The following is a 12,368-nucleotide window of genomic DNA, read 5'->3' as shown; positions in this document are numbered from 1 at the left end:
TTCTCCTCTCTATTTCTTATTTATTTATTTATTTTTACTCACACAATACCTTAGGGGTCTGGAATAGGTGTAACAGTAGTTTGCCTTGTATGGAATTGTGATATTTTCTTTTGAATTGTGTCTTTTTTAATTTAACAAATCCAAATGCAAAAATTTCTAAATTGCAATCTCCAGGTCAGCAGTTAATTCATATTTATTTCACATGCAAGCAGAAACCTTGGACGAGTTTCGTATTCCAGTCTCCCACACTGATCTTTGGAAACTTGTGCTACCTTAAACTGCAAAGAATTGTAATTTAATATAAGGTGTTGCTTATTATATTTCTATATTTAAAAGGCTTGTAAATGATTTATTGCATGACCTCTGATGTCACTGTGACCAATGGCATATATATGTCTGTGTCTGGCTTCCACTCCACCAATTGCATCTGAGGTAGTAGACTGAAATCTACAAAAGCTCATGCAGCCAATTTCTTTCTTTCAGTTAGGGGAGAAACAGACTGCCCTGAAGGAGCAGCTTGCTGCCGCCCTTTTGAGTGCCGGATTGGGGCTGTGGAACTGCATGCCATGGCCCCAATCTGACATTTTTCTGGCCCAAAAAGAAGCAGCAAAATGCCATGCCCCTACATTGTCTCCAAGCTAGCACTAACTGCTGGTCTGTACAGCCCCTTAGTCTCAAAGGTCTACAAGATCTCTGTACATACTGATCCAATTAGCAGTTGCAGTGGAAAGGCTAGAAGTAGCAGGGTTTTCTTAACATGAAACACTCTATTTGTGATGGCTTTAAAACTGAAAATGAAGAGTATATGACTGGTTTCTGAGGTAATTTCAGCTAGTTCCTTTTCACTAGGAGTGATGCAAACATTCAGGCTTGTAAAATAAGAATAGAAACAGTAAAAAAAATGAATAAATCTCCATTTGGAAACAGTAATAAGTTGGCTCAGCTGTGTGGGAGTTTTTATAACAATCTGAGACTTATCAAACACAGAAAAAAACAAATATGTAAAGAAATCTAGAGACTGTATTTTATCTTCCCTTTCTCACTGAGGGAGCCTTCCTGCAAATAATGAAATTTCTAGAAGGCAAGAGAGGCTGGATAAAGTTATATTGTTCTCTGTTGTAGCTCACCATATGCTTCAAGCTTGTTTGTCTATCTGTCCATCCATGTATCCCCCCTCCCTTTTTTTTTCTTGGCATGTCATTTACAAAAGTTTTTTTTTAAAGAAGAAAACCCCTGTTTTTGCCTTCTGTAGCAATTACGTTAGGGGTTGAACAGGCTGCCCCTTCCAGGGCTGGATTGAGACCATGGCAGCTACATGCCACAGCCCTGATCTGGCCTTTCCGCAGCACAAAAAAGAGCTGCATAAAGCAGCTCCTTTTTGCACTGTGGAAAGAGCACCATAGCTGCCACCCCCATGGCTTTTCGGCATTCCTTTGGCGCTGCATCATCTGGACGCAGTGCCAGAAAAGCACTGTGATGCCACCTGCTGTGTGGTGGGGTGTGCGGCATCACACCAGTATGGGGGTGGAGTTGGGGTGTGAATCGTGCAGATGCTATACCCCTACTCTGTCCCAATGCCGGCCTTTGATGCTGGTCCATTGAGGCATTTAATCCACATAAAATGAGACAAAAGGTGCAAAAGTAAAACATGGCATGTTGAACTATGCCACCATCTTCCTCAGGATCACCATTAACAGCAATTAGGCACAATGGCAGTTGCAGCCTGAAAGTCAATATCAGAGAAGTGCCTTGTGACTTCCAAATGAAAAGTACTATAGCCTTTGATGGTAAAGTAGCCCATTGAAAAGCTCAGTGGAGAGAGAGACCATTTTGGCAGAAATATTATTGATAGCTGGGTAATCAGCAGCTGGAACAAGCTAATAAATACTTGGTAATGAGTTTTGCAAAGACTATTATTGTGAGCCACTCATTTGAAAGCTGCTGCTTTATGAAAGCTTTAACTAATGCTGTCTTCTGGAGTTCAGCCAGACCAAGGAATAGGCTGATGATAACCCTTCTTTAGCAACGCGATGCTAAGGTGTTGCCTCAGATGCTCTATGGGCAAGGTGACCAGATGTCATAACCACAAAGGACAACAAGGAACCACAAAATGTAGGGTATACAAAAAAAATGTAGGACATTACACGATAAAAGCTAAAAACACTAATATAAATATAAATTCATGCTTCGTAGTCATGCTCAGAGTGGATGACATTTTGAAATTCCTCCTGGACAAAAGGTTGAAATACAGGACATGTTCTGAAAATAAGGACATCTGCTCACCCTTTCTATGGGAACATTCAGGCATTGCAACTCTGGATTCAGAACTACTTGACCAATAACAACTTAGCTAAGACAGTTGTGTGTATGGAGGCATGCTGCTGCTCCATGAGAACTTTAGCCCAGAAAATGGGAATTTCTAATTGACTTGAGATAATCTTTCAATAGGTCTCGCCACCAATTATGCTTTAGCTTGTTGTTTATTTTAATTGACATGTGCTTTCATCTGTATCTGTTTTTAGTTTGATAACCTGCCCTGCAGCCCAGTGCTGGGAAAAAGGCAAGATATAAATAAATGAAATAATATGTAAATTAATAAAGTGAAACAAATCCAGTGCTTAAGTTATTTTGGGAATTAATGAGCCAAAGCCTTGGCTGCAGTTAAGATATTCTTAGCTGTCTCTCTGGTAAGGAAAGGAGAGGTATCCATATATGTCCTGTACAAACTCAGTTCATCCAGGGGATGATATTGAGCCTGACATGCATGAATACAGCATCAGGTATAGACATACTTGATGAAAAAGGACAGCTGGCTGCAGAGAGGCACCACTACCGTCATGCCTTTACTGCTCATCAGCTCATATTATCTGCTGTAAGCTTTAGGAACAGTAGTGTATTTCTTATTACATTGGACCAAGGCTTACAGTAAATATAACCTCACTGTATTTACAGTACAGTTTGAGAAGATGGTTCTCTTTCAGTCCAAAAGTACCCTAAGGGCATCCGCGTAGGCCGAATCTTATCTTACCTATTTTGATTCATATGTTTCCATAGCCCATATTTACCAAGTGTCCTCTGATACTTAGTCCTGATAAAATCACTTTCCTTTACATCTGAAGGATGAGCCACTTTTAGGAATGAGCCACTTCAGACGTAGGGGAACGATTCCGTGGGAAGGCATGATTGTCAATGATGCCTAAAGGCCTACTCTCCGATGCATTGAATTACAAAATGAAACCAAAAACAACCAAGTATTTTAAGAACATTTTTATTCTTCTTATTTTTATACCATATCATAGCTGTTTTATACATTCATGGGGCTTAAATATGACTGTGCAGCTGCTGCTTTGTAAATACCGGAGCTGTGTTTTCAGCTTGTGTTCCTACTACATAGGCCTTTTCAATAATTTCTAACAAGAAGTATGCAGCCCTGGGTTTACAAGACATGAGCAGCACTCTTGATGACCAGGGCTCTTGGAGGTTTCCCATTCATATGATGACTGCAAGTTGAAGCTAACTTGATAGCAAACAACAACAATAACAAATACAGGTATACCACAGTTAATGAACTAGATGTGTTCCTGGGCATTACTTCTTTAACAGAAGATTTGGTACCAGACGCTCAATTAACACAGAAGGAGCAGAAATAGTTTCTTTTACAACAAAAAAGAAGATAATCTTTCAGCAATTTTTGTCTAAAACTATTAATATGCATATAGGGAAGGAAATAATCAGGTCAGGTAAGCCTTCCATAAGTCACTAAAAACATTTTGAACATTCTGGAGACCACTTTAAGGCTTTCCCCACAATATATCCAGGGATGACTTTTTCTTCCATCACCTCCCCCCCCTTTAAAAAAAATCCACTTTGGTGGCCAAACTTAGATCTCTCTCTCTCTCTCTCTCTCTCTCTCTCTCTCTCTCTCTCTCTGTGTGTGTGTGTGTGTAGGCTTATTTGATCTCTCCTTTTCTCTCTGTTTTGCTGAACTCAAATATTCAGTAAGGAATTTAGGAGGCAGCTGATGTTTACCTCCTTGCAGGCTTTATTGAATTATTTATTGTAGACATGTGGCTTCAATCCAGTCCCCAAAGTCTGAATTTCTCCAGTGTTCCTTAACCATCCTTCCAATGCTAATGCTGGCAAAAATCTTGCAACTAGACAGAGGACAAGGATGTAAAGGTTGAGGCTAGTTGTGTGTAAAAAGACTTTGAAAAAAGGAGCTTCTTTGTCAGAGGCTTTGCTAACTGAAGCATGCCTATATAAATTGTCAGGAACATATGTGTCACAAGTACAAGTACAAGTACAAAACACAGACAACTTAAGTGGACCTGAATTACTTAAGTACAGCTTAATTTCTTCCCAGCTAACCTGAAAATGAGGTCCCATGATGAACCAAAGACAAAAGTAGGCTATATTCAGTATGGTTAAAACAATCTGTCTGGTTTCCATTTTCCCCATTCAGTTTTGTTTTCTCAGCTGATATGATGGCTGCATATCTTACATTTCTCTGGTCATCCTATTCTAGTAATAGATCTAAAGATAAACAACTTCGAAATAGAATTCCAGTTCTGCTTCTTAAAACCAGCACAATATCTCTCCATTCCAAATATAATTAACTTTGGTAATAAACTCTATGACCTATTTTCTGCATAAATATAATAGTGCTGATGTACCAGATGTATCTGTAACCAAGAGTTATGGAAAGAGCCACAATATAATTTTGCCTTTAATTATATCAGTAACTGCTAAATGTGCATTCATAAATATTTGCCTCACAGGTCTAGTCATTTCCAGCCAATCCTACCTGTGTATGATATTGAATACGAATAGCTCAACATAGAGCTATAAATTAATGCATCTCTTGTATACATATGAATATCTGTAAAGAAATGTATTTAAATGGTTGGGTCTGTATTAATGGCTACTGGCATTAAAGAAAGGTAGCCATTTGAGCCATGTTAACAGTTTGGTTTTGATGGGTTTTTTTTTATAATTATTTGAATTAGTTTGCATTTTTAAAATATGCTTATAATATTCCTTGGCATACAGGCACATATATAATGACAACATTGTTCAATAAAAGAAGAATTTATTTATTGCAAGAGAATTTGCCTGGTGTAGCCTAAACTGATGTTGATTTTGCTTGTGATTTTAACGAAACTCAGGCCCGTTACAAATGGGCACTCTAGGATGGACTCAGTCCGTGCTAGGGTTAGAATAATAATAATAATAATAATAATAATAATAATAATAATTTGTTTTATTTATATACCGCTATTCCAGAGATCATAGCGGTGAACAGCAAGTAAGCTAATTAGCAAGTAAGCTAATTTGCCCCCAACAGTCTGGGTACTCATTTTAGCGACCTCGGAAGGATGCAAGCCTGAGTCAAGCTTGGGCCCTTTTGCTGGTCTTGAACTCGCAACCTTGTGGTTTTGAGTGAATGGCTGCAGTACAGGCATTTAACCACTGCGCCACCAGGGCTCCAGTCTGGGGCATCTCTTCCAGATGCCCCTAACCCTAGCACGGACTGAGTCCGTAACAAATGGCGGCGGCCGTTCCACACGGCCGCCGCCATTTTCTGTATCTGCACGTCGCGCGGCGGAAGTTACGCCGCGAGTACGCGACTAGCTCCTCGCGGCGTCTCTTCCGGGCTGCAAGAAGGAGTGCAATTTTCACGCTCCTTCTTTGCTGCATCCGGGAACCGCGCTGTTTGGCTGCTGCGGTTCCCGGACGCAGCAACCGGCGGCAGCAGCAGACCGCCGCAATCCGGCGGTCTGTAACGTGCCAGAGATTAGACTGGCAGAACCTACAGTCCTTCAAATGAAATTCACAGGAATTTCCATGCAAAATGGAATAATTTCCCAAGGGATAAAATGTCGGAAATTTTAGGTCATACACAAAATGTAGGCTTTGCACAAAATGTTTGGAAATTCCAGGATTCCATAGGGTGGAGTAACAGTACTTAAAGCCATCAGTAACCCTCTTCCTATGGAACACCATCTTAAGGAATCCTGGGATTTTTAGTTTTACAAGGTCCTTAGCCTTCTTTGCCAAAGAGTGCCGGTGCCTCACAAAACTACAAATCCCTGGATTTTGTAGGATGAAGCCATGGCAGTTAGAGCAGTGCCAAACTGCATTATTTCTGCAGTATAAATGCACCCCACGTCCTAGTGGGGAAAAAAGTGTTTAAGGCGCGATTTAGATGGTCCTTTGCACCGCCCCTGTCATGTGCTAGGGGTTGGCTGAGGATGCACCATCCATATTGGCCTCATCCCAGCATGTGACGGGGGCGTCAAAATGATGGTGCCCTGTACACATGGGTGCCGCCATTTTGATGTGATGGACGCATAGCATCCACACGTCCCGTTGTTCTCACGACATCACGAGTGCGCCATTTGCTCACTCGGGCATTCCAAGCATGAAGCAAAAAGAACCCACTTTTTGCGGGTTCTTTTTCCGCTGTCAGGAAGCCTCGCCATTTGGCAGCTGAGGCTTCCCGCCGGCGGACATGGAGGCGGCAGCAGACTGCCATTTTTGGGCGGCCTGTATCCCGCCTAAGTATGGTCTACATTAGCATTTTCTCATTTTATAGTTACACCTTACCCTCTGGTGTGGCACATAGAATACATGTGAAACCATTCTCCTAATGGTATTTCCCGCCTCAAAATTTGTGTTTTGAACCACATTTGTATTCTGATTTCTTTTCATGTATTCTGTGTATTTGATAACTTTCATGATAACTCCTTTTGAGAGCTGGAGAGGCTTGCTGCTTTTGAGTATTATTGCTACAATGCTGGTCAGAGGTCACAGCCATTTGGTAGTTCTTTTGTGGTCACGTGGACAATTATAATGTCCCACTCCCTTTGGTCCTAATTATGCTCCATACTCAGAAGCAATGCATGCAGCGGTTGGTGCCCTTCTTTTAACTGAAGCAACTTCAGGAAGCAGAAAGGAGGGACAAGCACTGCTACACAAAAGTAAACAATGGAAAAAATTGCAAGGGAGCAAAAGTTGTCATTTAAATGTATTCATAGTTGCAAAGGTATGCAGAAATGTTTGTCAATTTTCCTACACTGTCATCTGATTCAACAGATGTCCCAAGTTCTTTTGGGTGCTGTTCATGACTTTAACTCACCTTATTTGTCATCCACTTCCAGTGATGTATTCTAGTCTTTTATTCCAAGTCTCAAGTTTGGTAGCCAATTTTAACAGAGAAAAATAAAGGAGGTAGTGGTGAGGTTTGTGTGTGTGTGTGTGTGTGTGTGTGTGTGTGTGTGTAGGGGTGAAGTTTCAATAACTAGAAGAACAAGACAACATACACAAAGTTAGGTAGAAATAAATCTTGGAGGAAAACAGCTAATATGTTAGGCAACGGGGTGAGGTGGAAGGATCCTTCTGAAGCTTTTCAAAAGTTTTAAAAGGCTTCTCTAATGTGGGGCGGGGGCATGTTGCTGAGTAGACCTCAACCCCCACCTAACATATTTACTGTTTCTGGATGACATTTGCCCAGCAAGTTGGTCATTAAAAATATACAAGTCAAGTTTAATCAATGTGTCATTTATTGCCAAATCAAGCCCAAGTCGAGTCATTGAAGTGGCTTGAGCCCAACTCGAGTCTACATTGCTATTTCTCCCCTTATGCTAACTCTGCCAAAAGGTTAGAACAAAGCACTTTTACTTGGACAATGAGTATTATAATAGAGGTCTCCTAAAGTCTAAATGAAATCATATAGAAATGGTATTGAGATATCAGCCTTGAACCAGCAGTCTTGTAGGTAATGAAGGCTGAAGAAAGAAGGGGCAAGCATATGTAATTGTGTTAAAGCTTGGCTATAACAAAGGAGCTGATACTGACACCTCTGCATTGATACACTGAGGGGAGATGAAGAATATGTGAACAATTTTGACAATCCAGTTTGCATTAAACAACAACAACAACAACAACAACAACAACAACAACAACACTTCTTGGCCTCCAGTTAGGATGACCAGCACTTACCTGGGGTTATTCTCTGTACCAGCAAAGTGAGGATCAACAGTTTAGCCAACCTGCTCAGTCTGAGGCTATGTTATTTGGGGAAAGGCCTATATATAGGTCTGCCCTAAACAACATATAAAAAGATTTGACCATCTTGGCAAATTTTATAATTTCCAGACCTCAAGACGGCTGGAATTTTCAGTGTGATACCTAAATCTGTTCTTGTAATGCATCTATGACTCCCTCCCTTGGTGAAGGATTGCAGCCAGGAGGCTGCTACACCCATAACTCAGAACATCAGCTGAATGCCCTGTTGTTTTTTTCCTTCCTCTTTTAATTGCCCTCTTCCCTCTACTCATCAGAGTTACTTCTGACTGACAATTGAAATAATAATAATAATATCCAGGTCCTCTTCCAGGTCATTTCTGAACAGCACATTAAGTCTTGCCTTGTGGCTTTTTGCCCATTATCTGAATGTTACCCTGTACTGGTGAGTTGTCTTCCTGCCTGTTTGCTTCTGTTTATTTGGTTCCTTCACTCCAGCTTTGCTAGTCTACTAGGATCACACTTTGATAGGGTGGGAATTGGGTTGTGCTCTAGAGTTGTTAAATTGCAGTTTACAGCAACCTGCAGTCTAATTTGCACTGCAGAAATAATGCAGTTTGACACCACTTTAACTGCCATGGCTCAATGCTATGGAATTCTGGGATTTATAGTTTTGTGAGATATTTAGTCTTCTCTGTCTAAGAGCTCTGATGCCCAAGCAAACTACAAATCCCAGGATTCCATAGGGTGGAGCCATGACAGATAAAGCAATGTCAAAGTACATGAATTCTGCTGTACAAATTAAACATTAGGCATCATAGATAATGATGAGGAATAATGGACATTACCGTTCAGCAACTGGTGGGCCAATAAATTTCTACCCCTGGCTTACGATCTTTGTCTTTCTTTATCCCTAAAGGTGCATGTAATGCTGGACTCATTTCCCTCATTGTTTTTCCCCCTTGTCCAAATTACAAACCTATTTGCAGTTAGGAACTCACTTGCTTTAACTTCATAGTTTAAAGAATTTGCCTCCAAATTATTCCAGAAGATGGAAATGATAATTTTCATGATGAGAACAGAATGTCATCGATTGCAATTTTATCTCTACTTACCTGGAATTCAGGTCCATTGAATGTATAAAGGATTTTGTTGACAGCTCTTGCACCTTGGTCCACAAATTGGTATAATGATGTTAACCTCTTTCCCCCATTTTATTTATTTATTCTTTTAAGAGATTTCTTATAACCTCCCAGGCTACAAGGGCTCCCAAGGTGATGAACAAATAAAAATGAAAATGGAACAAAGATAAAACATTTTAAAAACACATTAAAATACTCTTTCAAAACTTTTAAAAGCAGTTTAGAAAAGGATCCTATTTTAAAACCACCTTTTTGTGACTCATAGGGTTGGTGTTTTTGCTGTCAAAGCAGCTACTCTGAGGAAGCAAGAAGCAGAAAAAAGATTAGCCAAGTTTTTTCTTTCACAGAGGGATTGAGTGACCTTTTTATGATCGTTTGTTTTAATAGTACAGTCAGCCCTTCTTATACACGGATTTTTTATACACAGGTTCAAGCATACACGGTTTGAAAATGTTCAAAAACAGTATAAAATTCAAATATCAAACCTTGATTTTCCATTTTTTATAAGGAACACCATTTTGCTATGTCATTGCATTTAATGGGACTTGAGCATACACAGATTTTGTTATCCACAGGGGATCTTGGAACCAAACCCCAGAGTATCACAAGGGTCCATTGTATATAACTTCCGGTATTTTATTATTTGAGCTGCTTGCTTTTGTCATTTTGAAATAGTCTGGAGACTTATTCAATAAAGAATACTTTGAACTTGACAATATTAAAACCATTATTTTATATTTTTTATGTTGTATTTACCTCTATAGTGTACACCGCTTTGATCCTGGGAAAAGCGGTTTATAAATAAACAATTTATTATTAAAAAGGAGAAATTTCAAACATTAAAAGTCATGAGGAATAGTACTGTTTTTGCTGCTCAGTGGAAGCTCAAAGAGAAGTAGCTACCCTTAGTTTCTTGGACTGGGGTGCTGCTACAGTTGGGGTGCTTCTACAGGGAAAGCCCTGTTATGTGTACACACCAGCCCAAATTCATGACACTTTGGGACGTGCAATAGGGCCTCTTCTGAAGATCTCAGATTTTGGGCAGGTTCACATGGAGGAGGCAGTGTTTCAGCTATCTTGGCCTGAAGCCATTTAGGTCTTTGTAGGTTAAAATCAGAATCTTGAATGTTATACAGTACTTAGAACTGACACACTTGTCAACAAGTAGCTTAAGTATTGCATTTTCCTGGTAATAATTACGGTTGTGGTGGAGGTGGAATAATAGGATAATTGCTGGATTGCAGTCAAACACATGACAAAATCCTAGTTTCATAACCCAAAAATGTGCAGCTGAAAATTGTGTATTCCCTCTGGGCTTTTATATGCCATTATTTACCTAAATGCCTAGCTTAATGTGGCTTGTACAATTTAAGTAAAACACTAGGCTTTTGGGTAAGGAAGAAAAATGTTTTCTGAAGTGCCTTAATGGTTTTATCTTGTAGCATTTTGAGTGATACACTCATCATCTCACATATAGGAAGAAATGGGACTATTTTTATTATGCGATTTTAAGTTTCCAAAAAAGGGGGTAGAAGTAAAAACAATGGGAACCTAATGTGAAATAACAGGATTTTAGAGATGGCTAAGATAGCAGTTTTGCCTAATTGCCTTAAAGGTACCAGATCTTGTCTGATCTAAAGGTCAGCTCTGTCTCATACTTGGATTGGAGACCACCAATAAAAACAAGGTGCTGTATTTCAGTGGAAGGAACTGGAAAAACTATTTCTTGCCTAAGAAAACCCAATGAAATTCATGAGGTCTCCATAAATTTGACAGGCATGTAAACACACAAGATAGGCAGCAAAGTGACTTGACAATGTCTGCTACATTATCGCAGGGGCAATTCACGATCACAGGTAATTATTTTACTATTTACTATTGTATTAAATGCTACCTGACATTATGTCTTCACTTATACATTTTGTCCCTCCACTCCTGCCCCACACTCATGGATGCCCACAGACAAAGCAGCTAATTTTGTGGTGAACTTTAATTGCATCTAAATGCACTGGAGAAAAACCCTCCTACATGGCAAAATGAAACAACACAATAATGTATCTCACCCAAGGACCTTCTTGAGGACAGTAGAATTAAAGGTGCACTGTCTGTGTCTCCTTGCATGGCAGTGGGTTGGATTGGATGGCTCTTGTTGTCTCTTCCAATTGTATGATTCCATGATTCTATGAATTAGAGCCGTACTGTCCTCTCACAAAGAAAAGGGCTCTCTCCATTTATGGAAGGAAGCAGGACTGTTACCCTAAAAGGTGTATGTGGGAAATATTGGAGGTTCCCCACCAGCATTGTCAGTGTATCCTTGAATTTTGGCGAACATTATAGCTCAAAAGGAAGTCTTTGAGAAGAGGGTAACTTTGAGGATCTTTTCACTTGTGTGTACTAACTGTGGAGAGCACTCCAGTTTCAGTGACTGGAAGGGTTTTATTTAGACATCTGAAAAGGTCTACACAAACATACAAAAACTAATGCATCATGACCTTTCAAAACATGCCCAAATGCTGAGTAATAATTATGAAAACTCATGTCCAGCGAGAGGGTTGTAGGATATGCTAACAGGATCCAATCCAGGCTTCCTGTTAGTTGAAAGGTGTGCATGATTTTTGTGTTTGATTTTATGCATCTGCTAGCACCACAGTCTTACAATATTCTGGACAGTCCCTTAGCCATCTGCAGCAACCTCTAGAGTGGAATATGGGAATGAAGAAATTTGAGAAAATTTACTACCCTGCTACTTCCTTCTAGTACAAACAAAATTCCACTGAAAACAAATCCAGACCCACCTATCCCATTGTTTGGAAAGGCACAATGCTTTTAATTATCACCTAACTCCTCTGGCACAATAGAATTTGTAATACTTGGAAACTGGTAGTTACTCTTTTCCCTATCCCCGGCAACAGGTTTCCATTTACTCATTTGTTGAGATATCTTGTTAACAATCTCATATAACATGATGATTCCTCCTCCTTATAATGAGATCTAGCCAATTTTAAACCACTTTCTGCAAGTTCCTTGTGTGTTTCTGAGGAGGAGTGGAAATCAATTCAGTTCAATTTTGTAATTACACCAGCCTTCATCCAGGTCAGAGTTGTCAGGTCAGGACTATGCCAGGCCCTGAAATTTTACAGCCATAACTTGAGACCTAGGAAAACTCTCTCAAGCTCTGGTGATTTTACAAGGATGAAATTA

The 12,368-nt window shown here is 39.8% G+C and overlaps 1 protein-coding gene across 1 annotated transcript in view; it reads left to right on the top strand.

Moving 5' to 3' along the window:
- The first annotated feature begins 2,764 nt into the window (after positions 1-2,764).
- Positions 2,765-12,368, top strand: part of PLA2G4B (phospholipase A2 group IVB) — an 89,912-nt gene continuing 80,308 nt past the window's right edge. Inside the window, exon 1 of the mRNA XM_089523148.1 lies at positions 2,765-2,872. Within this exon, the coding sequence (XP_089379274.1) occupies positions 2,765-2,872 (108 nt within the window). The remainder of the gene's footprint in view (positions 2,873-12,368) is intronic.

The sequence above is a fragment of the Sceloporus occidentalis genome, unplaced genomic scaffold (assembly GCF_023333645.1).
Source record: "Sceloporus occidentalis isolate IW3139 unplaced genomic scaffold, rSceOcc1.0.p SCAF_4, whole genome shotgun sequence".
NCBI lineage: Eukaryota > Metazoa > Chordata > Lepidosauria > Squamata > Phrynosomatidae > Sceloporus > Sceloporus occidentalis.
This window is presented reverse-complemented; position numbering and strand designations above follow the sequence as displayed.